General features: G+C 39.2%; 1 protein-coding gene across 3 annotated transcripts in view; it reads left to right on the top strand.

Annotated features, from left to right (window-relative positions):
* Positions 1 to 2,930: 2,930 nt before the first annotated feature.
* Positions 2,931 to 27,180, top strand: part of ANK2 (ankyrin 2) — a 673,244-nt gene continuing 648,994 nt past the window's right edge. For 2 of the 3 annotated variants that reach the window (XM_081303463.1, XM_081303451.1), the window contains exon 1: positions 2,931 to 3,442. In XM_081303463.1, the coding sequence (XP_081159589.1) occupies positions 3,371 to 3,442 (72 nt within the window). In that variant the 5' untranslated portion in view covers positions 2,931 to 3,370. The remainder of the gene's footprint in view (positions 3,443 to 27,180) is intronic. The other variant, XM_081303454.1, reaches the window with a different exon arrangement.

The following is a 27,180-nucleotide window of genomic DNA, read 5'->3' as shown; positions in this document are numbered from 1 at the left end:
GAATGTTCTAGGTATTTCAAATAATGAACAAATCACACTTCTGCCTTCCTGAAATTTTACCTTCAAGTGGTAGGTGGCTTCAATAAACAAACCAGTAAATACAAGTTCTTTCAGATGATGAAAAGTATACAGAAGTATCACATAGCAAAGAGGAAAATAGATAGTGGATATTATTATCTTATAGAGTATATTAGTTTCCTAGAGCTGCTGCTATAACAAAGCACCACAAATAGGTGGCTCATACAACAGAAATCTCTTGCCTTGCCCTCAAAGAGGCTGGAGGTCTAAGATGGAGATGTGAACAGGGCTGGTTCCTTCTAAGGGCTGTGAGAGATCTGTCTCCTGACTTTCCCTAACTTCTGATGGTTTGCTGGTGTGCTTTGATTTTCCTTGGCTTTTTGAGGTATGACCCTAATTTCTACCTTTAGGTTCATATGGCATTCTTCCCTTGTGCATGTGTATGTGCCCAATTTTTTCTGTTGATGAGAACTTCAATCATATGATTAGGGACCCACTGTACTCTTGTGTACATCTTAACCAATTATATATGCAACAGTCCAAAGTCAGTTCTGAGTTATTGGGAGTTAGGATTCCAACATATAAATTTGGGGAAGGGGCTGGACACAAGTCACTCCAAAACATAGGTAATCAGGGAGGCCTCACTCATAAGGTGAGCTTGGCATAGAGACCTAAAGGAAGTAAGGGAATGATCCATGCATACCTGGAGGAGGAAGGGTGCAGGTACAAAGGATCTGAGATCAGACTGGACCTGGAATATTCAGGAAATAGAAATAAGGCTAGCATGCTACAGAAAGTGAGCTGAGGAGACAGAGGGAGGTAAGCAGAAATGAAGGATAGACTATGGACTTTATAAACCACTGAAATGGCCTGGCTCTTACTCTGAGTGAGGAAAAGAAAACTCAGGAGGGCTTTGAGCACTGGCTGGTTGCTCTATGGCAACTCTACTGTGAAGAGCTAGGGTAGAAAAATGCAGACTTAGTAGAGACTTTAGCTAACAGGCAGGTGAAAGATGATGGCTTTGACTAGAGGGATGTAGGGAAATACAGCAATGGTTGGACTCTGTAGAATGAACAAGATTTACTGATGGATGATATACGGGGCATTACAGCAAGCAAGGAAATGATATTTCTGACAATATTGAATTTCCTGAGCATTCCAAAGATAGAAAAAGCTGTATCTGAGGAGTTGATTTGGCAGATGGTAATTCAAAGTTGCTCAGTTTTGGACATGGTTAGTTTGGAATTCCTAGATATCCAGGTGGAGGTAGAGGCAATTGGCAATAGGAATTAGAATTTGAGAGGATGGAGACATATATTTGGGATTTATCACAATATAAATTCTATTTAAAGCAATGGGACTATAAGAGAGCAACAATGTAGTGGGCAAAGAGAAAAAAACAGGGACCAAGACACATTCCAAAGTTTAGAGGTCTTGAAAATGATGAAGAGCCAGCAAAGGACAATGAGACAAAGAAAAAAGTGACTATCCAGCAAGACTGGTGTCCTAGAAACCAGTGGAAGACATTTCTGGGATGGAAGGAGTGATTTTTTTTTCTTTTAATAATGTTTAAAAGTCAAGACATGAAGATGGAGAGTTGATCATTAGATTTAGCAACATGGAGGTCATTGGAAACCTTAACTGTTTGTTTGTTTTTGTGGCGCTGGGGATTGAACCTAGGGCCTTGTGCATGTGGGGCAAGCACTCTACCAACTCCCCAGCCCTGGAAACCTTATCTGGAGAAGATTTGGAAAAGAAGATGAAGGAAAACCTGAATGGAGTGGGTTCAATGGAGAATCTGAGGACAGGTGTTGGAGATTTTGAAATTTTGCAGAGGATCTTGCTGAAACGAAGTGTAGAGAACTGGAACAGTGGCTGGTGGGAATGGGGGATGTCCATGATATAGGAAGGTGGGTATTTTGTTCTGGTTTGGAGAGTCATGCTATGTCTCAAACTCCCAGGCTGAAGGGATCCTCCTGCCTCAGCCTCCTGAGTAGCTGGGACTAATGGCATGAAGCACCACCACAAGTTGTGTTTTGGTTTGTTTTTAAAGGTGGATGTGTATGTTTGTGTGGAGATCCATAGGAGAAAAAAATTGATGTTGCATAAGATCTCATGAAGGTCATCTAGCTATCTGTAAAATGTTGTAATTCTTACCTCAATGGGGCAGTTGAATCAATGAAGAGAGATAACGATCAGGTCTTGCAAAGTGGTTTGCTCTAAATCAACCATAATTCCAGTTACATCCCTGGGAATCAGTAATACAAACTAGGTCAGCCCCAGTGTGGCATTCACGGTTCCTGCCACCAGCTCTTGCACCGAAAGTGCTCTACTAAACCTGTTCCTGTCTTTTAAGCTCTTCTCAGAGCCACAGAAGAGGAACACTCCACCTTAGTGATGATGGGGTCAAGTCACCACCCTGGATGGTAGCTGGAAGGTGCTTTCTCATAGTGATGAAGGTGGGAATGAGAAGTTGGGTCTTGGGGTAAGGAGGAAATGCCCAAAGCATAAAAGGCACACCACCATGGTATTTTTCTCCACCAGCCCACATCTGACAGGAGTTGAAGTTGCACTGACATTTCATACCATGTTCTCTCCGTAAAATAACTCCTCCTTACCAACAGGGAGTGGTTGGCAGAACAAAGAATGTGTGTGTGGAGGCTAGAGGTGGGTGGGTGCCTAACAGAACGCTAAGGGAGAATTAGTGTGCATGGGGAATGTGTGTATGGGATGAATAGAAAGAGCTGGAGAGTGAGTGTGGAGATGGGCAGGGAGGAGTTGGACGTGCCCCATCAGCCCGGGGCCTCCCGAGGGAACGTCTGCCTGTGATGCGGGAGCGCCCGCCGAGGAGCCTCCTTATCCCCACCCACCTCCCGAACTCCAGCAGTCAGTGGTGCATATAGACATATTTCTGGGAGCTGTCCATGAGCTCATCGCTCTCCTGGCGATAGCGGCAGCAGCGAGGGAAGGAGCCTTCTTTCTCCCGGAGCCGCTGCTAGAATAAGCCCGGCCGTTCGCTCATTCAGACACGCGCGGAGCGCGGCGCCTTCGGGAAGAGGCAGCCGCCCGCGCAGCCCCGCGGCCAAGGTCGCGCCCGACCCCCGCCCGCCATGGCCCCGAATCTCCCCACCGGGAGGTAGGTGGGCGCAGGCAGGGGGCGAGGGGCTCAGTCCAGGACTCCGCGCGGGCGAGCGAAGGGACAGCTGCCCCTTCCACTCCTGCGGCGGAGGAGCCCCGGCGCGTACACGGGGCGCGGCGGCTGCTGACGGGCCGCAGGCCCGGCGCTAAGGAGACTGAGGAGACGCGGGAGACCCGGGAGTGACAGGAGGAAGAAACCCGGAGCCGCAGGAAGATGGCTTCTCCCACCTCCCCGGCCCCGGAAGGCGGGGCCTCCACCCCGCTGAACCCGCCGCGGATTCGTCAGGTGGGTGCACAAAGTACGGGGAGGGGCGCCCGCACCCCATTGTCCTCCCGTCTCCCTAAGGACCGGGACCTCGCCCCCAATGCAGAGGCTGACCGGGGAATGAGACCGGCACCGGCATGCTTGGCCACATCGCCTGACCAGGACCATTCTCTAAATCTCTTTTTCTCAGTCTCACTTCGCACAGATTCAGACACACTCACGCCCTAGAAAAACACACGTCTTCCCAAACCAGACGTGGAACTTCTGCAGGCACACACTCACACACACCCCGCAAACTCATCCCCCCCACCGCGCCTAGAGGCACACACCCAGCTGTCACATGACCCACTGTAGAGCTCTACCGTTAGAAGAAACTAAGGGGACTTTTTGGGAAAAATGTACCGTAGACCTAAATTCCCTGAGGACTTGCAACCCAAAGGAGAAAAGGAGCTAAGTCTAGAGGGATTTTTTTTTTTCCTTTAAACCAGTTCTCAACTTTGAACAGAGATACGCCCAACAATTGCAGCCCTGTACTAGACAGTACTAGGAGACATGTGTTCCTGTTCTTTCCATTTCTATAGAGACGCAAGAAGCTTGCCCCAATACTGCAAAGGGGAAATGCACATTCCTTTGGCTGTTTGGATAAACCCTGTCTTCTGTTTGTATGGTAATATTAAAACAAGAAAGTACTCCATCTGGTTGTGGTCTGTGATTTGGTATCTAGGGTCCCCCTTACCCCACCTGTTCTGCTACCATTGCCAGGAACTACAACATTAGCATTTTAGGTTGTCACAGTAGTAGCAACTGACCACTTGCTCTGTTCAGGGTAGTGCATGAGTGTGAGCCATGATTCACTATCTGCAAGTAGGGAACTTCTTTACCAAAAAGAATTGGATTCCTGTTTAGAAATAGGATAAACTTGTTTAATGGATACTATCTGGCAGGAAGGACCTGGAAGTATGAAAATTTTGATGAACACCAAGGACACCAGAATTTATGAAAAATAATAGGGAAATTTGGATGACACTTAACAAGCTTTTGTCCTTGTTACGAAAACACTATGTAGTGTAGTAATGCTACATTAGGGCAAACCTTTGTTTATGGGCATTTTTTAATGCAATGACTAAAAATTCATGTGTACATTTTTATTTTAAGGCAATCTTATCCCCTCCACATTGTTAGAGTTTTAAATCCTTATAAGATTCAGGACTCTAATTTTATGACAATGCATTTTTAATTGCACTTGAAATTATTTTTTCCTCTGAAGAATTGTGATAGCAAGTAATACTAAATCTGTATTTCTGATAGATATGCATCTAGGAATGAAGGTGAGAGTATTGCTATTTACAGAAAAAGAAAAATCACATCCTAAGCAAAAAAAAAAAATCATTTTTATACCTGGCTAAATATGTATGTATTTATATATATTACATATATGAATATTGAGGAAGTAAAATACATTAAATAGAATATAAGCACTCATAAAAATTGCTGTGAAATTTCATTCTATATTTAGAATATTTTTATTGACCTAAGAAATACTATGTTTGAAAATAGTTACTAGAAAATTTGCATTAAAGGTCATTGCTATTTTGCAATTTGCAGAGTAGGCATTCTACTTGGAGGAACTCATAATTAAAAACTGTGAAAATAAAAAAAAAACTGTGTAAAATGACATAATGCTGCAACAGTAAAGTTACTGACTGGTGTCCTCTGTTCAGGCTTTCATTTATATGACCTTACAGAAGTACTCTTTTAGTGATTGGTGCATTAATTTGCATAGGCTGTAGAAATAGGTTTCTTGAATTATTGGTTATTCCGGTCTACCTGATTCATCCAGTCAGGTGGAACACAAGTACTGACAACCTCTGGATGCAGAATCACCATTAGCTTGCAACTGATTTTGAGCAAATTACAAATAGAAAAACAGAAAGGATAACTGTGCTGTCCTGTTAAGTGGTCCTAGTCATATTAGGTCCTAGTCATATTGTATTTTTAACTGTATTACTGTTTTCTGGGCATATTTCTCCATGTGCTTTAACAATTATTTTTCAAATCAGTGTTCTGGATTGAATTGAAATTAACTTAAAATCTGAATGTTTTTCTTTTTTCCAAACCATGTTGTGAGAAAAAGTATAGTTGTATTTTCCTAAGATTTTAATTAGACATTACTGGATTTCAGCAATAAATTCATTGATCATAATTTTAATTATATAATGGAAATTCAGGAAAAAATGGTTTAGAAAGGTTTTGGTGCATACAGATCTATATTTGGATCTATTTGCTGTATTGCTATTCTTGTGTAATTATTTAATATATTGTTAGAATTACATATCAAATTGTATGTTATTTTTACATCTTGGTCATTTGGACTAAGATTTTTTTTTTGAACTTTGGAAAAATGCTTATATAGTATGAAATATTTAAAGTGGTCCAGTATCTTCACATAGTATAGGTAAAAATCTAAGTTTCAAAAAAAAAATGGGAAGGTCAAGGAGAATGACCTTCAATTTCATTCTGTTACGGAGAGAATAAATTTATCAACAAACCGTCTTCTCATGTACCTAAGAAATTAGCTATTTCCCTCCTCCTCCCCCTTTTTAAAAAGGTGCTATTTTTATTTTATATCTTGGATAATTAAGATGCAGAAGTTTTACCTATTTTTCAAATGTGAAAGTCAATTTAGTTACCAAACTGGAAAGAAAAATTTCCTAGACATCAGATCATGTTTATTCTTTATTCATTTTCTAACTGTGTGAATGAAAAAAAATAAGAAATGGTAGTTTTATCTTCAGCACCACAAAAAGAAAAGAAAGAAAGAAAAAAGTGATAGTTTTGCAACTGAGTTTTTAATGTGCGTATCTTATATATTGAGACCTGTACCATTTCTATGCCATTACCAAAGAAATTAAAATTAATTAAGTAAGTATGTACTGAGATCTCCAAGTGCAAGACACGTCATCGCTAGTGTTTCTGGCCCTTACTATCTTTCTGATGAGCCCTACTGGGAGTTTCCATGGCATTGATCGGTGTAAGAGTTGGAGGAGCTATAAGACATCCTCTATCATTATGCCAATAAACTGTTAGTGTCTTCTTCTTGTTTCATGATAAATCCTTCCCTGAAATCTCTGGGTAGTGTCATTTCATTTATAGCAGTAAAGTTCTTTCCTGGTTTGTTGTGGAAATTTAGTGACCTCCCATATGGTAATAATAATGAAATATTTACAATGAGTCAGGCATGGTACTGAACCAGGCAGAATAATCCTGTGAAGGAGATACTATTATTCCTATTTTCCATATGATACAACTGTGGGTTTAGAGAAGCGAGGTACATGTTCATGTTCAAACATATTAAATTTCAATTCAGGGATTTCAAACTTGGTCTTAATGATGCCCTACTTCACAATCACCATTGTTTACTATCTTCCTCTTCTAATTTTCAGGCATTGTTGACTATTGAGGGGCTCCTCTTAGCCCTCTTCTTACTCCCAGCTCTCTATAATTATTCTTGTGTAGATTCTTTTGGGTTGCCTTAAATATAGGATTTACACTAAAGTTGATTTAATTACTCAAATCCATCAAATGAAAATAACTCAAGTTCCATTTTCATGTCTGTGTTCTCTAAGAGAGCATTTCTCCAGCATCATGGTTGCTGAGCACAGAGACCATGGCCCTCACTTTGCTTTTGCTTCTCCTGGGAGCTACTCAGTTATTCCTGCTGTTTTCATGATAGTCCTGAAAAAAAAAAAATCATCCTGAGAATAATCTGGGTTAATGGAGAATCTTGTTGAACAAGCCAAAAAACAAAAGAAGACTTACGTTTTTAAGCTTTTCACTTTCTTCCATAATTAATCCCATGCTTGTTTATGCTTGTCAAGATATTATATTTTGAATTTTCATGTTCTGCAAAGCATTTGAGTTACAAGAGGATAATTTAGTTTAGACTGGGAAGGGTTGGGAGAGAGACAATAAGTGAATATAATAATGTATAGACATTATTAGATTCTTAAAATTTGTTTTAAATTTATATATAGCAGAATTCACTTTTTATATATTTTAATAAGTTTTGACAAATACTAAGAGTTGTATAACTATCGTTGCAATCTTGGTACAGAATAGCTCCATCTGCCCTTAATGTTTCATTTTCTAAATCTACTGTAGTCAAACGCTTCTCCCACCTTCAACCCCTAGGAGCCACTGGTCTGACCCTACATTTTGCCTTTCCCAGAATATTATCTGAAGAGAATTATCTAGAATATAACCAATTTGAAATGAGTTTTTTCATTTGTCTTAATACCTGTAAGGTCCATCTAAGTTCTTACCTGTGACAACATTTGGTTTCTTTTGAATATTGAGTGGTATTCCACTGTATGAGTGTACCACCATGACCACTCACCAGATGGACATTTGGGTTGTTTCCAGGTTGGAACAATTATGAATAAAGTTGCTATTAAACATCTGTGTATAGGCTTATTGTGCAAACTTGTTTTTACTTCTCTAGGTGTATACTAGGAGTGGGATTGCTGGATCTTATGGTAAATGTGTGTTAATAAGAAACTACCAGCAGGGCTCAGCAACTTGGTAGGCTGAAGCAGGAGGATCCCAAGTTCAAAATCAGCCTCAGCAACTTAGCAACAGCCTGTCTCAAAATAAAAAATCAAATTAATTTTAAAAAAGGGCCCGGTTGTAGCTCAGTGGTTAAGTGCCCCTTAGTTCAATCCCTGGTCCAAAACAACAACAACAACAACAATAATGAACCCAGAAAAGAAAGAAAATCAGATAGAAAAATAAATTAAAAGAAAGAAAGAAACTACCAAACTATTTTCCAAAGTGGCTGGGCGTTTTTACATTTCTTCCAACATCGAGTGAGAGTTCTTATTAATCTGCATTCTTTTTTTTTTTTTTTTTTTTTTTTTTTTTTTGGTACTGGGGATTCAACCCAGGGGCAGTTTACCACTGAGCTACATCTTCAGACCTTTTTATTTTTAATTTTTAAATTTATTTTTTTGTGGTCCTGAGGATCAAACCCAGAGCATCACGCATGCTACACAGGTGCTCTACCACTGAGCCACATCCCCTGCCCTTTAATCTGCATTCTTGTTAGCATTTGATATTGTCTTTTTTGTTTGTTTGTTTCAGTCATTACAATAGGTGTGTAGTGGTATTTCATTATAGTTTTAATTTGTATTTCCCTAATGACTAATGATGATGAACACTTTAATATATTTATTTGCCATTCTTATATATTTTCTCTGAAGAATCGGTTCAAATAATTTATCTGTTTTCTTTCTTTTTCTTTTTGTACTAGGGATAGAATCCAGGAGTCCTTTACCACTGAGCTACATCCCCATCCCTTTTCTTTTTCTTTTCTTTTTTTTTTAGAGAGAGAGAGAGAGAGAATTTTTTAAATTTATTTTTTCAGTTTTTGGTGGACACAACATCTTTGCTTGTATGTGGTGCTGAGGATCTAACCCGGGCCGCACACATGCCAGGCAACTGCGCTACTGCTTGAGCCACATCCCCAGCTCCCTCATCCCTTTTCTGTTTTTTATTTTGAAACAGGGTCTCCCTAAGTTCCTTAGGGCCTGGCTATTTTTCTGAAGCAGGCCTCAAACTTGAGATCCTCTCCTCAGCCATACAGGTATAGGTTAGTGTGCCACACTATTTTGTCCCTTAAATCGTGTTGTTGTTTTCTTATTGTTGAGTTTAGAAAGTTATTTGTATGTCTGGATTCAAATTCTTTGTCAGATATTTGATATTCTCTCTGTCTTTTCATTCTTTGTAGTATCTTTCTGAGAGCAGAGATTTTAAATTTTAAGTCCAATTGTGTGTGTGTGTGTGTGTGTGTGTTGTGTTGTAATACTTAAGAACTCTTTCCCTAGTCCAAAATCACAATTCTTTGTCTGTCTGTTTGTTTGTTTGTTTCTTTTTTAAACAGATATAGATATAAGTTTAATAAGTAGCACTCTATTTCCCACTTGATGTGAGGATTTAGGAGCACATACTTTATATTGAGTAGGATTATAAGATCAGAACATTCAAATATTTGCTTGTTGCTGAGGTGGTGGCTCAGTGGTAGAGCGCTTGCCTAGCATGTGTGAGGCACTGGGTTCCATTCTCAGCACCACATATAAGTAAATGAATAAAATAAAGGTCTACACATCTAAAAAGATATTAAAAAAATATTTGCTTGTTATTTGGTTGTTCAGTGAGTTTTTTTTTTTTTTTTTTTTTTTTTTTGTACAGGGGATGGAACCCAGGTGTGTTTAACCATGGAGCCATATCCCCAGCCCTTTTTATTTTTTTGAGACAGGGTCTCACTAAATTACTTAGGGCTTTGATAAATTGCTAAGGCTTACTTTGAACTTGGGATCCTCCTGCCTCAGCCTCCAGAGCTTCTGGTATTACATGCCTGTGCTACCAAGTGTTGCTGAGTTTTTTTCTTTTTTTTTTTTTTTTTAATTCCACACTTTTTTTTATTGGTACATTATAGTTGTACATATGAATGGTATTTGGTATTACATATTTATACATGCACACAGTGCACGATATTACAATATATTTGGCCAAGGTCATTCCTCAGCACTTCCCTGACCATTCCTATTCCCACCCTTTGATACCTTTTCCTCTACTGATCTCCCTTTGATGTTCATGAGATCCACCTCCACCTTTCTTTTCCTTTTTCCTCTCTAGCTTCTGCATATGAGAAAAAAAAAAAAAAAAAAAAACCACAAGATCCTCGTATTTTCTATTGAAAAGTTTGTAGTTTTTAACATTTTACATTTAAGTCAGTCACCCATTTTAAGTTGATTTTATATTTTTGTGACTTATAAATCAAGATTCCTTTTTATTCTATATGGATGTTGAATTGTTCCAGAACCAATTGTGGAAAAGATTATGCTTTATCTATTAAATTGATTTTGCATCTTTATCCAAAATCAATTGATATATTAGCATAAGTCCACTTCTGGATGCTCTCTTCTGGGTTTTGTATTTTGAATTTTTCAGATTTTAGGAAAACATAGATTCTAAAGTAGAAAATCTTAATGACATTAATATGCTTTCGGCTTTTTAAAAATGTTATTTGCATAATTTAAACATCACATAAAGATACAAAACAAATTCTTATGTCTGGAAGCGAAGCTGTTTATGAAAGTGAAATGCAAACAAAAAAATTATATCCAAAACCAAATGGAGCCAGGAATGGTGACACACACCTGTAATCCCAGCAACTTGGGAGGCAGAGGCAGGAGGTTCACAAGTTCAAAGCCAGCCTCAGCAACTTAGTGTGACCCTTTCTCAAAAGAATAAATTAAAAAGGGATGGGGATATAGCTCAGTGGTGAAGTACCCAGTACCCAAACCAAAAACCCAAACAAATGGACAAATGGTGGGACTGAAGACATAGCTCAATAGTAGAGTGTATGCTTACCATGCTCAAAGCCCTGGGTTTGATACCCAGCACTTGGGGTGGGGTGGGGGGGAGTTGTGGAGAAGGGAAAGAAAGAAAAGAAAACCAAGGAGTCATATTGCTTATATTATGCGGTGAATACATATTGCTCCCAGAGGCTTTAAGAAAACAAATTCCAAATCAGTTACATTGAATATTAGCAGTAAGAAAAGAAATAAACTTCATTCTCTTCAAATTTTGGAGAAGATTAGCATTCTATGTTTTTATAAAGAGTGACTACATGGGCAGATTATGGTACATTCAGGAGCTAGTTACCTATTTCTAGTATACATGGCCTTGAATTCAATAACCTGTCAACTTAGCTTTTATTTCAAGGATATATAAACATTTATGTATTGCTGCATAATAAACCATCTCAAACATAGTGGCTTCAAACAACAATAATCATGGTTTTTGTTCATTAATTTGCAATTTGGTCTCGGCTTGGTGGGTCTATGAGGAGTCAGCTATGGTGACTGGAGGTGCCTCCATGGTCGGGGCAGGAATCATCTAAGGGTTTCTCACTCACTTCCCACATCTGTGGCTGTAGGTGTAGGACTTTTCCACATGGATGCTTGACATTTTCAGTGCATGGTGACTGGGTTCCAAGAGTAAGAGTCCTAAGACATCTTTGCAGAAGTGACAGGCATCTTTATAACCTGGCCTTGAAAATCAACATAGAGTCCATTTCACCATACTCTGTTGGTCAAGGTAGTCTCAGAGTTTCATCCAGATTCAAAGAGAGGGGACATAGAGCCCAACACTCAATGGAAGGGATGGATATTAACATCCCATTATAAGAAGGCACGAGAGATGGGATCTGGCATACCTTTGAAAATGTGACCTACCACAGAGTGAGAACCAAGTTAATGTGGAGTCAGCTGGTATTGAATAAGACTCAGCATGTAATTTTTATCATTGAGTTATTTTTAACATCACATCATTGCAGATGTGAGGAGAACTAGTTTAAAAAGCATTTCATGGACTGGGGATATAGCTCAGTTGGTAGAGTGCTTGCCTTGCATGCACAAGGCCCTAGATTCAATCACCAGCACCATACACACACACACACAAAAAGCATTTCAGGGCTGGCTACATTGGGCATGCCTGTGATCCCAGCTACTCAGCAGGCTGAAGCAGGAAGATCACAAATTTGCAATCAGACCTGTCTCAATGTAAAAAAAAAAAAAAAAAAAAAAAAAAGTTTTGAGGTATAGCTCAGTGGTAAAGCATACCTGAGCTCAATGCTCAGAACCACCAGAAAAACAACAACTTACTTTTATTATACTTTTGTTTTAAAATTGAAGATGTTATAGGAGACTGTGGTAAGAATTTCACATTTTTATAGATGGATATATGGGAAAAGTAAATAATCTCTCAATGACTAATATCTGTAACAACTCAAAAATCGGGTAGTACATATTTTAGATTTCAGACTAGTTAAGTAGATATACAAAGTGTATAAGTAACTTGCTCAAAATTGCCAAGCAAATAAATGTCAGCCCAGATAAGGCCCTAATCCGTAATCATTTGCATTTTTCTCTTTTGCTACTAGGGTTTGAACCCACGGACACTTTATCACTGAGAAATATCTCAGCTCTTTTATATTGTATCATTTTTGAGACAGGTTGTAAATCGATGAGGGTCTCACTAGATGCTGAGTCTGGCCTCTAATTTGTGGTCCTCCTGCCTCAGGCTCTTGAGTAACTGAGATTACAGGCATGTGTCACCACACTTAGTGCCTTCTTAGCTTTTTTTTTTTTTAATTTTTAATATTTATTTTTCAGTTTTCAGCGGACACAACATCTTTGTTTGTATGTGGTGCTGAGGATCAAACCCGGGCCACACGCATGCCAGGCGAGTGCGCTACCGCTTGAGCCACATCCCCAGCCCCCTTCTTTGCTTTTTAATCTGTAGAACTTTATGGTGTTTCAGAGAAGATAGTAATCAACAATCACACTTTCAGATTTAGCTATCATTTGATGGAAGGCATGCTAATCTATTTTCTTTTGGACATTGCAGAAGGTAGCTGTTCAAAATGAGAAACCGAATTTAACATTTCAGGTGTTGCCTGAAATATACCCCGTGGAAGTTATTTTAGATGATATGTCCCTCAGATGTGTCTGAAGATAAGTTTTTGAAAGAACCCAGAATACTCAAAAATTTTTATCAAAAAAAAGACATTTAGCTTGACTGGGGTGGGTAGCTCAGTGGTAGAGTGCTTTTCTGGTATGTATGAGGCCCTACCTTCAATCCTGAGCACTATAATTAAAAAAGGGAGAGAGAAGAAAAAGAAAGAAAATTCAGAAAGAAAGAAAAGAAAGAAGAAAGGACATTAGCTTTATTCCTGCTCTCAGGGATCCTATAATTGTATAAGAGATTAAGTTGATCATTATATGCAGCTTACTAGAGTACAGATAGAAAGAATATGGCAAGGGCAATAAAGTGTACCAAATACCACAAGAGTACGGATGAGATTTTTCTTTGGTTGGAGGAGATCACATTAGGTTTAGTGAAGCAGTTGAAATTTGAGTTAAATGTAGAAGAATGGATTTAATTTTGAAAGGTAGTAATTGAATACAGAACATTTCAGATCCAGAATGAACATCCTGAAGAGACACATAGAGATGGTGAATATTGGAGGGTAGGTAGAAAGATTAGTGATCAATCCCAATTGACTACAGAGTAGGGGACAAGGAGGGAGTAGCAAAAAATAAAACTGGAAAGTTAATGGAATGACATCACAAAGAGCCTGCAATTTACTAAAGTTTGGTCTTTGTTCTTTAGAAAGTGAATAGTACCACAAGGGCTTGACTCCATTAGCCACCTTCTTCCCATGTGCTGATAAAGCCACCTCCAATCTGGGCATGGTGGTGCATGCTTGTAATCCCCAGCGATTTGGGAGGCTGAAGCAGAAGGATTACAGATTCAAAGATGGCTTCACCAAGTTAATGATGCCCTAAGCAACTTAGTGAGACCCTGTCAATAAATAAAATACAAAAAAAAAAAAAAAAAAAAAGGCTGAGGATGTGGCTCAGTAGTTAAGCATCCTGGTGTTCAATCCTTGGTATATTAAAAAAAAAAAAAAAAGCCAGGTTCAAATATAATCATCATCATTACCTAATCCTGGATATCAGATTTTCATAATTTTATCTATTTATCTATCTATCTATTTATTTTTGGTACTGGGGATTGAATTTAGAGGTATTCGACATTTGCAATCCTCCTGTCTCAGCCTCCGGAGCCTCTGGAATTACAAGCATTCTCCACGGTGCCCAGTACAATGTTATTTAAAATTCAAATAGAACTTTAAAAAATATTGCTATTTTCTTCAATTCTGTAACATACACTCTAATAAAAACACTGTTTTCTCTGCATAAATAACTTCATTCCATGTCCTCTTGGCATCTCTGTCTTCCCATCAGATTGCCTCCATTAAATCCTTCCTAAGTAGAAATTTGGGAGCCGCTCTGTATATGGGGGTTTTAGTTTTTAGTTTTATTTATTTTTTGGTGCTGGGATTGAGGGGGGCTTCACCGGTGCTGTGCTGGGCAAATGCTCTACCACTGAGCTATATTCCCAACTCCTGCATGTGGGATTTTTAGAAGAAGAAATAATCTACTTCAAAGTCTGAGCAATAGGGGCTGGGGATGTGGCTCAAGCGGTAGCGCGCTGGCCTGGTATGCGTGCGGCCCAGGTTCGATCCTCAGCACCACATACCAACAAAGATGTTGTGTCCGCCGAGAACTAAAAAATAAATATTAAAAAAAAAAGTCTGAGCAATAATAGATGTAAGATCATAGTAAAATCTATGATCTGAGTTATTGTCAGTTTTTATCTTTTGTGCAAATGAAATTTGTAGAATACGCAGGAAAAAAAAGAAAGAGCATTGTAATGGCTTTGCTGAACTGGTTTTGGCTCATTTGAGTACCAAAATCTTGGCTAGTGCCCAGGTTTGGGATTGGATCTCTCTCTCTTCTCTCTCTCTCTCTCTCTCTCTCTCTCTCTCTCTCTCTCTCTCTCTCTCTTTGCTTTTGGTACTGGGGATTGAACCCAGGAATCCAAGGGAGCTTTATTACTAAGTTGCACCCCTAATCTTTTTTATTTTTTTATTTTTTGAGACAGGTAATCAATCAGTTGTTGAGGCTGGCCTCAAATTTGTGATCCTTCTGCCTCGGCCTCCCAAATCACTAGGATTAGGCATGTGCCACTGCTGCTGGCAAGATCAGATACCCTCTTCTAACAATATATGGAAAATTCTTCAATGAGGACTTTATGAGGGTGATAAAATAATTCATAGGGAATAACAATACATAATAGAACAATAATTACACACATTCAAAGATCACAGTAATTGAAGTATATGTCTGTAATTATTAATACTATCCAGTGGAGTATTATTGTTGTTTTTTTGTTTATTTTGTTTCCATGGGTTGAATCCAGGGGCGTTTAACCACTGAGCCACATCCCCAGCCCTTTTTATTTTTTTATTTTGAGACAGGATCTGGCTAAATTGCTCAGGGCATCATTAAATTGCTGAAGATGGCCTTGAACTCTCGATTCTACTGTCTCAGTCTCCTGAGTCACTGGGATTATAGGCATGCGTGTGCCACTGCACCCTGGCTCCAGTGGAGTTTTGATATAGAATTCCTTTGTGTTCTATAGTAAGCCACAGTCCTGTCAGGATTTCCTTTCTTCAGTGTACAACCTGATTACCTTCTGAATCTCAAATTGTTCTTTCTCACCAATGTTTGTATCGATGTTTGTAACTTCCTTGTTTTAGAGCCATTATTGTTATTTGTACATTAATCTTATTTGCTATTCATATGACTAAATTTAATTTAAATTACTAAGCTTTATCTGATATCTGGGCTGTTTTGCTTCTGTCAATTTACTATGCAAAACTTCTGCCATTATTCCCCTACTAACTTCACAATAATGTCTCTCTAAGCACTGTCTTCTATCTTGAAAACATGTACTTGGCCATGATCACTGGTGAGCTAAGGCTGATAAGAGGGATATTTTAAGTTAAAGCCTCACAGGTCATTTCTGGATTCACGTTCAGGCTGAAAACAGAACCATTTCAGACTGAACACACACTGGTGGCACTTGCTGTCAAGTCTGACCAGAGGCTGTTCTTTTGGGGATGTGTCCAAGTTTCGGGGATGGGGGACAGTACAATAAGAAGTCAAAGGAAATTTGGTCATCTTCTGTGAGAGTGGCATCTCACTGCCTGCAGAAATTAGAGGAAACATCTAGATCTGAGTTATTGTCAGTTTTTAACCTAGCCCCACTCAAATAAAACATAAGAATGCTTAATTTTGTTTAAATTAATTGATTCTTTTAAATGATTTATTTTACTAGACTGAAGTAGTGATGCATCTCCTTGACTCTTCCAATTGCCTTATATGCAAGTTATTTATCACAACGGTTTTCCTTTGTGATGGATGCTCTCTTGCCAAGCACTTATTATTAAAACCAGACTCTTGGAGATGCAGCTTTCAAGTTCGTTAACCTTTATTCAACTCTTATGGCAATAAATGTAAAAGTATCACGTAATTTTTCTGTAGTGTATGACTTCATATGAATTGGGTTTGTGTGACTTTTTTCCTGATTGTCTTTAAAGGATGGGCTTGTAAAACTCAAATATTTCTATGGGTTTATGAATACTTTGGCTTATCCATCTTTGCTTTAATATAATGTTATTTCAGCTGGGTGTGGTGGTGCATGCCTGTAATTTCAGCAGCTCAGGAAGCTGAGGCAGGAGGATTGCAAGTTCAAAGTCAGTTTTAGCAACTTAGTGAGGCCCTAAGCAACTTAGAGAAGCCCTGCCTCTAAATGAAACATAAAAGGGGCTGTGGATGTGGCTCAGTGGTTGAGTGTCCGTGGGTTTAATTCCTGGTACCAAATAATAATAATGTTATTAACAGTGTTGTTGTTATTGTTGTTGTTGTTGTTATTATTATTATTACCCTACTTTATTTGGGATTGAACAAATCAAACCCTTTCTGGAACTGGGTGTTGGTTGCCTGGTTAAACAAATTTGTTGCCCTATGTCATGGCTGTAATCCCAGAAATGAAGAACAATGTTAGATGCAGGGTATTATAATATTGCTTAAATTGTGTGAGCTTGTAAATTTTAGAATAATAAACATATTTAACATGAATTATATGAACTAATCACATTGATAGTTCTAGTTTATAAAGGAAAATACCATTGAGGTAAAACTAATATTCAAGAAATCAATATATTTAATGTTTTTATCTATCCAAAATTGTTACCAAGTATTTGCATAGATTTGTTAGCATGCTTATAGAATTTATTTAGGGGCTGGGGGTGTGGTAGAGTGCTTGCTTAGCATGTGCAAAACCCCTGGGTTCCATCCCAAGCACTTGAAAAAAGAAAAATAAGGTTTTTGGTACCAATGAATATTTACTTTGTGAAAACAAATTTAAATAAAAAATCTAAAATGTACAAGAGTATCAAACCAAAGCTGTTGACTAAATAAGACTTCTAATTGGATAAGAGACCTCATCTGCCAACTATCTCTTTCTGATAAAACCTTGGATTGTTTGTGCAACAAACTTAATTCTTTCATCTGAGAGTACAAAATATTTTATTCATGAATGCTTCTCTTATTACCACCTTCTTTGGTTATGAAAGAAAACCAGGAACATCGATCCACTTCTAAGTATCCCTATTTTTACATATTCCTTCCTTCTTTCTTTCTGTTCCAGAAAAGGAATCATCCTGACCTTGATTCCAATTCTAGGCCTTTACTCTGCCTGGAAGTTGTTTTCCTTTCTCTCCCAATTCTTTTTTTTTTTTCTTTTTCTTTTTTTTTTAAAGAGAGAGAGAGAGAGAGAGAGAGAGAGAGAGAGAGAGAGAGAGAGAGAGAGAGAGAAATTTTTAATATTTATTTTTTAGTTCTCGGCGGACACAACATCTTTGTTGGTATGTGGTGCTGAGGATCGAACCCGGGCCGCACGCATGCCAGGCGAGCGCGCTACCGCTTGAGCCACATCCCCAGCCCCTCTCCCAATTCTTTTATCTTCTTTACTTATAGATCTTGGGACAAGGCTGAGCCTGACAGTGAGGTAAAAAGCAGCTAAACTGTTGGGAAAAGAAGGATGCTTAGGATGAGAATTTTGCCACCTGACAGCCCTTATTATCCTTTTGGCCTTCTCAGCAGTTTCGATTCTGTTGATCACTCTTTCCTTCCTGAAGTTCTTCACATTGGGATAAGAGAGCACTATTCAGATATTCAGCAATTATATTGCACTCCTTCTGAAATTAAGATGCTGACTTGTACTAGACTGGAGTGTGTCAAACTCTGTGACAAGTTCTTTATGTACATTATCTCATTTCATTCTTTATCCATTCTGTGAAATAGGTACACTAGTATCCCAATTTAAGGATAAAGAAAGGGGCTTAGAAGTTTGCTTAAGATCACACAGACAAGAGCTGGGCATGGTTGCACACACCTATAATCCCAGAGACTTGAGAGGTTTAAGCAGGAGGATTGTAAGTTTGAGACCAGCCTCAGCAACTTAATGAGGTCCTTAAGCAACTTAGCTAGACCCAGTCTCAAAATAAAAAAGTAAAAAGGGTAAAAAAAAAAAAAAGGTCTGGGATGTGGCTCAGTGATTAAGCAACCTGGATTCAATTCCTACCTCCAAAAACCAAACAAACAAAAAAAAAAAAAAAAGAAAAAAAAATTAAGATTACATAGACAAGTGAATGGTAGAGTAAGAAGTTCACACCAATGTGTTAGACATCAAAATCTGTATCCTTAAACATGTAAGTGCATGTAAGATTACCACCTATGCCAGATGTCATGTTGGGACCTCGAAATTCAGAGGTGAAACACTCAGTACACATGGAACTGTGGTATAGTATTAAAACAGACTAAACAGAAGAATGTGATGATTTTTGGAGGGGTTGGGGTGGTACCAGGGATTGAACTCAGGGGTACTTAACCACTCAGCCACATCCCCAGCCTTTTTTTAAAAATTTTATGTAGAGATAGGGTTTCACCGAGTTGCTAAGGGCCTCACTAAATTGCTGAGGCTGGCTTTGAACCTGAGATCCTCCTGTCTCAGACTCCTGAGCCACTGGGATTACAGGTGAGTGCCACCATCCCCAGCTAGAATGTGATGTGATGATTTTAATAGTGGAGGTATGATCCAGTGTAGCGGGGTCTTTTGCTTGCTCAGGGAATTCAGCAAAGATCTTGGAGAGGCTGATACCTAAAGGAAGAGTAATAGCATGCAGCATGACTAAGGTAGGGAGGAAATTATAGGCACAGAAAATAGCAGGTGCTAAGGCATGGAAATAGAAAGTCTGTTGCATTTTAGGGGTTATCAGAAGTTCTGAATGGCAGGAGTATAGTATCTGGGGAGGTCACAGGAGATGAATCTCACATGTCAGTAAACAGCCAAATTGTAAAGAGCTGTATTTATTTATTTATTTTTGGTATGGGGTTGGGATTGGGGGGATTGAACCCCAGGGGTGCTTAATCACGGAGCCATATCCTCAGCTCCCCTCCCCCTTTTGAGAGAGGATTCCACTAAGTTGCTGAGGCTGGCTTTGAACTTGAGATTCTCCTGCTTGAGCCTCCTGAACTGCTGGGATTACAGGTGTGCGCCACTGCATCCAGCTAAGATCTATACTTATTATCGTGATTCATTCATGGTTTTCCCTCCAGTGTTTCATACTAGTGTTCTTCATTATTATCCCTCATCATTTCCTCATCCTTCAATTGTTATTTAGCTATAAGTATCTTCCAGTGTTGTTTTCCATCTTGCATTTTCATCCCACATATTTATTTCTTCCCAGTCCAATCATCCATTCCTATATCTTCCATTATCACAATAAGATGATGTATCATCAGTCAGTATTTTTAGTGCTGACTCCCTCTTCTTTTTCTTGTCTTTCTTTTTCTGCAGTATTGGGAATTGAACCCAGGGCCTTGCACATGCTAGGCAAGTGCTCTACTATTGAGCTACGTCCCCAGCCTTTTCATATTATTTTGAGATAGGGTTTTGCTAAGTTCCCTGGCCTGATCTTGAACATATGATCCTATTGTTTCAGTCTTCTGAGAGGTTGGGATTGCAGGTGTGTGACACTGTACCCAGCTCCAGCCCTTCTCTTACTCAATACTTTCATCTGATTTCTGTAAACCTCCGGTTTTGTATCCATGAGCTCCTTCAGACTTAACCTGTCTAGAAGGATCTCACTGTTTGGACTCCTCCCTAAGTGTTCCTCTTTGTTTCCTGTCTCAGTTGATACCATTGTTCGCAAGTTCAAAGCCAGCCTCAGCAACTTAGTGAGGCCCTAAGCAATTTAGTGAGAACTTGTCTCTAAATAAAATGTATTTTAAAAGGGCCTGGGGATGTAGCTCGGTGATTAAGCTCTCCTAGGTTCAATCCCTAATACAAAAAAAAGGGGGGGGGGTAGTGCAATCTTATTTTTCATAATTTTTTTTTTGCATAGACTGGGATTAAACCAGGGCTTTGTGCATGCTAGCAAGTGGTTTTACTGTTGAACTATGTTCCCAGGCCAGAAGTTTAATCTTTTAAAACTGAAATTAGAGGGGCTGGGGATGTGGCTCAAGTGGTAGTGCGTTCGCCTGGCATGCGTGAGACACTGGGTTTGGTTCTCAGCACCACATAAAAACAAAATAAAGATATTGTACCCACCTAAAACTAAAAAATAAATATAAAAAACCCTGAAATTAGAGTTTCACATATACAGATCAGAGAGAAGGAAACAATAGAGTTTGGTTTTATAATGTATTTTTAATAATTAATATATTTCAAAGCACTTTACTGTGAAATGCATAACTCAAGCACTTATTGCCTCAAGATTGAGTTGGCAAATGGAAAAGCCATTCTGCACTGAAGAGTTTACATTTGGCTGAGACTGTTAGAGGAGGACGAAGGATATCATGGTACCATGAATCGCAGGTTTTGCCTACCTGGGTTGTTTTTGTTTTTGTTTTGGTACCAGGGATTGAACCCAAGCGTACTTAACAACTGAGCCACATCTCCAGCCTTTTTTATGTTTTATTTTGAGACTAGGTCTCACTAGGTTGCTTACACCTCAACTAAATTGCTGAGACTGGCTTCGAACCTGCAGTCTTCCTGCCTCAGCCTCCCAAGCTGCTGGAATTACAGGTGTGTGCTATACCATGCCTGGCTTTTTTTTTTTTTTTTTTTTTTTTTGCTTTTTTTAGTGTTAAAGGTGCTATGGGATTATCTTCTATCTATCACTCCACACCACCAACCTTTATTGGCTCCTTTTATTCTCTTCTTGCTGCAGAGCAAATAGAATTCCCGAATCCCCAAGGTTCGTAAATCCTGCTTCCGGCCCCTATCAGAGTTGGATAGAGGAAAGGTAAGAAGGAGGAAGGATGCTGAGGAAAAGTGGTACAGAGGATCGAGGATGGAGAATTCCTTCCTACTTCTTCAGGGGGTGGGGACTGCCATTGTGACAAGATAACAGATTCTCTTATTATCCTGGAGCTATCTAGGGTAGTGTCCTTGTAAACAAGGAAGAGGGCTGTCAGCTTCCAAATTGGAGTGTGGGAGAAGTGGAAAGCAGGGGAAAGGATTCTAAAGCTGCATTTCTTTTTCAAAGGGGAGATTAACAATGAAATTGTGAATCTTGAAATGAAAATGTCAGGGTTTATTGTGTTTAGCTAGCAACTCATAAGCAGGTGTGATGGAAACGGCATGGTGAGAATTAATAGAAAAGACACCAAAAGCAAGTCATTGTTTGAACAAGTGAGTCACCTGGGAGCATGCTAATCCAAATTCATAGCATCTGTCGTGAACTCTGAAAGTGAGTTTCTCCTGGAAGAGAAATGAAATTATTGGAGAGGGAATTTACATCTTCTTTTTTTTTTTTTTTTGCGGGGGGCGGGGGATATACTGCGGATTGAACTCAAGGGCACTCATGTGGCACCACCTAGCCCCATCTCCAGCCCTATTTTGTATTTTATTTAGAGACAGGATCTCACTGAGTTGCTTAGTGCCTCGCTTTTGCTGAGGCTGGTTTCGAACTTGCAGTCCTTCTGCTTCAACCTCCCTAGGTACTGGGATTATAGGTGCCCAGTGGGAATTTACATATCTTGTATGTATTATTATTGAACTTCATCAGTTATCTTTTTCAAATTTAATATGAGAGAAAGTAATCTCATAATAAAATTCACTTTATTAATTTCTTTTTGGCTCTGCAACACATTGTTTGAGCCATTTCTTTCTCTTTTTTTTTTTTCTTTTTTTTAGTTGTAGATGGACACAATTTGTTTTTATGTGGTGCCAGGAATTGAACCCAGTGCCTCACGCATGCTAGGCAAATGCTCTGCCACTGAGCCACAACCCCAGCCCCGTATTTGAGCCATTTCTAAACAGCTATAGCATTTGGTATGTTTTAAATTGCTTCATGGGGCCAGGTGCAGTAGTGCACGCTTGTAATCTCAGTAGCTCACCAGGCTGAGGCAAGAGGATCGCAAGTTCAAAACCAGCCTCAGGAACTTAGTGAGAGGTCCTAAGCAACTTAGTGAGGCCCTGTCTCTAAATAAAATGTAAAAGGGGCTGGGGATGTAGCTTGGTTGTTAAGCCCCCTTGGGTTAGTCCCTGATACTGAGAACAAACAAATAAAAAATTTAAACTTCTTCATGGCTGTAGAGACAACTCCAACAAGATTTTAATATGGTGCATTTTTTCTTATGTTTATGCTTTGAACTCTCTTTTAATTCATCCATACTTCCATTCCCCAAAGCAAATGAATCAGGACCACCTAATAGAACCTCTCTGTTAATTTCATCTAAAAACATGCAGACACATAGGCCTATGTGCTGCCTGCTCATGTGGACATACACAAACATACTTAAGGTGTTTCCATTAATTGTGGCTTAAACTATAGGACATTACTATTTCCCTGAAAAGGAATCCAGAAGTCGTTAGCCGTAGAGTTGGTTTAGCAGCTCAATAATATCAGAGATTGAAGCTTCTTTGATCCTTCTACAGTGCCATCCCCAGGAGATAGCCATGTCATCCCTTTTGTTCACAAGATGCCTGTCACAGTTCCAAACACCTTGTCTTCATATAATGATATCCAAAGCAGAAAGAAAGGTCAGGGGAAGCTGTCAGATGGTGGCAAAGATCTTTTCTCAGGGGCTCAGATATGGAGTATGTGTTTAGTAAAAGTGAGGCTCTGTGCACACCCCTTCTTGCCTCCCCCAAAATGGTCTTTCTCTGTTCACATCTCTTATCAGGGAGTTAGGTCTTTCCAGTAAGCCGTCCTGCAAACATTACTCTCACCTCATCATTAAAACGGAGTGATGTACCCAACCTTAAAAAATACTAGCAATGAAGAACACATGCCATATGCCAAGGCTGGATTTGTTGGTGTCCAACCGAAACTGGGTTTTTGTGGGGGAAATTAGAGAGGGTGGTAGGCAGTCAGTCAACATTGTCTGCAATAACTATACAGAACTCTGCTGAATTGTGGAACTCATGAGCCTAGAGTTAACATACTGGCGATTACCCCTGTTAGGCTTAAAGAATGGCTCTTATGTTCAGTGGAAGGACAAGTGATTTTCAGTTCCCTTCCTACTTAGCTATCTCCATGAGGACTTGATAAAAACCTCATGGATAATGTTTCCATGGTGATCAAAAGCATCACCATCTAAGAGCATTTTTTTACAACCTAATAAAAAGGATATGGTTAGATAACAATCATAAAAATAAATGAATATCCTTGACAATTGATTTGAATGTGTTCTACAAGAATTTATTCTTCAATTGATGTGATATATGCATTGTATTGCTCAAATTATATCTGGGTGGGCTGAGGCAGTAGTATCACAAGTTTGAGGTCAGTTTGGGCAACTTAGTGAGCCTGGGGATATAACTCAGTGGTAGAGCACTAGCCCAGCATGCACAAGGCCCTGGGTTCAATCTCCAGCACCACAAAAATAAATACATATAATTATACCTAGGTTTACTTTTTTAAATGTCAATAGAGACAAGGACTTCCTTTCAAAATCTAAAATTTCTAACAATCTGTTAGAGGTGTTCTGTACAAGAATCCTTGCAAGAACTAATCGTTTATATTTTCAATTTGATTAGTTATGCTAAGGATAGAAAAAAAAATCTTTAAGATGTGGTATTATTGATTGATTCAACAAATATTTGTTGGATGCCTAACATTTGGCAGGCAGTTAAAAGTGTTGACTATACAACAGTGACAAAAACAAAAGTCCTGATCCTCATGGAGTTTCCATTCTAATAGAGGAGGAAGAAAGAAAATAAAAACATTTTTATATACCCCGCTCCACACACACTACCCTGCACCCATTAGAATGGCCACTGTTAAAATAAAGCCCTAGAAAATCATGTGTTGAGAAGGATATAAAGAAATTGGAACCTCTGTGCACTAGGGATGGAGTGTACAGTGGTGTAGCCGTTGTGGAAAACATTACGGAGTGCTGTAGTTGAAGTCTTAGTGTCTCCCAAAGGTCAGTATAGAAAAGGCTTAGTCCCAAGAGTGGTTTGTACTATTGGCCTAGTGGTAAGTCTTTAGGCTACTGGGGTTGTGCCCTTGAAGGGGATTGTGGCCTCTTTCTCTGTCATTCAGTGCATGACCATACATTCTCCACCTCGATTTGCTGCTTTACTAAGGCCCCAAAGCAACTAGGCCAATTGATCATGGTCTTGAACTTCTGAAATCATGAGCCAAAATAAATCTTTTTTCCGTATAAGTTTATTATCTCAGATATTTTTTTAAAGTGACAAAAAGCTAACACTGGGGTTTCTCAAAAATTAAAACTAGAGCAGGGCACAGTAGTATAATCCTGGCAACTCCAGAGGTTGAGGCAGGAGGACATCATGTTCAAGGACAGCCTCAGCAATTTAGCAAGACCTTATCTCATAATAAAAAGGTGAAAAGGTCTGGGGACATAGCTCTACAGTAAAGTGCCTGTGGATTTAATTCCCAGTATCAAAAAATAAAAATAAAACCAGGACCACCCAGTCCAACAATCTCTTTTCTGGGTATATATACAAAGGAATTGAAGGGTCTCAAAGAGACATTAGTGGCTGGGCATGGTGGTAATCCCAGAGTCTCAGGAGGCTGATATAGGAGAATCACGAGTTCAAAGACAACCTCAGCAAAAGTGAGGTGCTAAGCAACTCAGTGAGAGAGACCCTGTCTCTAATAAAATACAAATTTGGGATGGGGATGTGGCTCAGTAGTAGAGTGCCCCTAAATTCAATCCCTGGTACTCTCCCCTCCAAAAAAAAAAAAGGGGAAAGAAGTCTGACACATGCTACAGTACAGGTGAACCTTGAAGACATTTTACTAAGTCAGTCACAAAAAGACAAATATGGTGTGATTCCACATTCAGGAGGTACTTAGAGCAGTCAAATTCAGAGACAGAAGAATGAGGATTGCCAGGGGATGGGGGAAGGGAGAATGGAAGTTGTTTGATGGGTGTAGAGTTTGACTTTTGTAAACTTCTTGGAGATTGGTTCCATAGCAATGTGAATTAACTGTAAACTTAAAAGTGATTAAGATGGTAAATTGTGTTTGTTATTTTACATGGTTTAAAATAAATAAATAAGCCCAGTGTGGTGGCGTGTGACTGTAATCCCGATGGCTCAAGAGACTGAGGCAGGAGGATTGCAAATTCTAAGTCAGCCTCAGCAACTTGGTAAGCCCCTAAGCAACTTAGTGAGACCCTGTCTCTAAATAAAATACAAAAAAGGGCTGGGGATGTGGCTCAGTGGTTAAGTACCTCTGGGTTCAATTCCCGGCACCTAAATAAATAAAAATTTAAAGTGTCAGACAGTAATAGGGCAGTGAAAAAGATAAGATAGATGTGCAGCGCACATGGTAGGGGTGGGAAGATTGCCTTTTTATAGTTGGTGGTTAGAGAACACCTCCCTGATGAGTAACAGTCAAGTAGAGGTCCCAGCTATAAAGGTATAAAGAGGAAGCACACACCTGAGAGAAGAACGTTTTAGGCAGATGTTAAAGCAAATGCAAATGGTAGAAGGCAGGGCCGGTGAGGTGTGTTCTAGGAGTAGCACTACAACTAGCTGTGGCTCAAGCAGAGTAGGCAAGTAGGAGACTGATAGAATGAAGTTCTTAGAGGTAGGGGTGGACAGATCATATTCCAGGTTATGACAGTATGTATAAGTGCATCCTGGTATGAATAAAATATGGGTATTGTATTTCTCTGTAATTGTAGACTTCCTGTCTGTCTGTTTGAAAGCAGGTGCTTATATTCACCTAAGTCAGCTATATTTTTGCTCTCTATTCCTCTAAGCAATTAATGGGTGGATGTTTGTATGGGACCACATTACTAAAAACATCAAAAAAAAAAAAAAAAAAAAAAAGCGCGGGGCTGGGGATGTGGCTCAAGCTGTAGCGCGCTCACCTGGTGTGCGCGGGGCGCTGGGTTTGATCCTCAGCACCACATACAAATAAAATACAGATGTTGTGTCCACCGAACACTAAAAAATAAATATTAAAAAAATTCATTAAAAAAGAGGGAAGAACAAGGAAAAGAATGAATGGATGAAAATGAAAATGGGTTGGGCTGGGGATGTGGTTCAAGCGGTAGTGCGATCGCCTGGTGTGCGCGGGGTTCTGGGTTCGATCCTCAGCACCACATAAAAATAAAATACAGATGTTGTGTCCACCAAAAACTTAAAAAATAAATATTAAAAAATTCTCTCCTCTCTCTCTTTAAAAAAAAATGAAAATGGGCAAAGAATATTGATGGACAATACAAAAAAAGTTTTAAAAAAAGAGATTTAGTGTGAAGAGACCATATTCAAAAACATTTTACATTATTTACTAGATGTATAGCCTTTGGAAAGTTATAAGTTCTTCTGAGCCTCGGTTTCATCACTTGAAAATCATATGTAGGGCTGGGGATGTGGCTCAAGCGGTAGCGCGCTCGCCTGACATGCGTGCGGCCCGGGTTGGATCCTCAGCACCACATACAAACAAAGATGTTGTGTCCTCCTAGAACTAAAAAATAAATATTAAAAAATTCTCTCTCTCTCTCTCCTCTCTCACTCTCTCTTAAAAAAAAAAAAAAAGAAAATCATATGTAATATGGTTGCTGTAAGGATTGAGATCTTGTAAATATAGCACGTGGTATACATTTAATTAGTTGTCACGGAGTCATTAATTTAAAAAACAAAACAAAACAAAACCTAATGTTACACCTCAGCAACTAGCACAAGAACAAACTTAGCCAAAGTAAGTAGAAGGAACTAATTGTGAT

Source organism: Spermophilus citellus, assembly GCF_964194105.1.
Source record: "Spermophilus citellus genome assembly, chromosome: 8".
NCBI classification, from domain to species: Eukaryota; Metazoa; Chordata; class Mammalia; order Rodentia; family Sciuridae; genus Spermophilus; species Spermophilus citellus.
The sequence above is the reverse complement of the archived record's forward strand: the minus strand, read 5'-3'. Positions and strand labels throughout refer to the sequence as shown.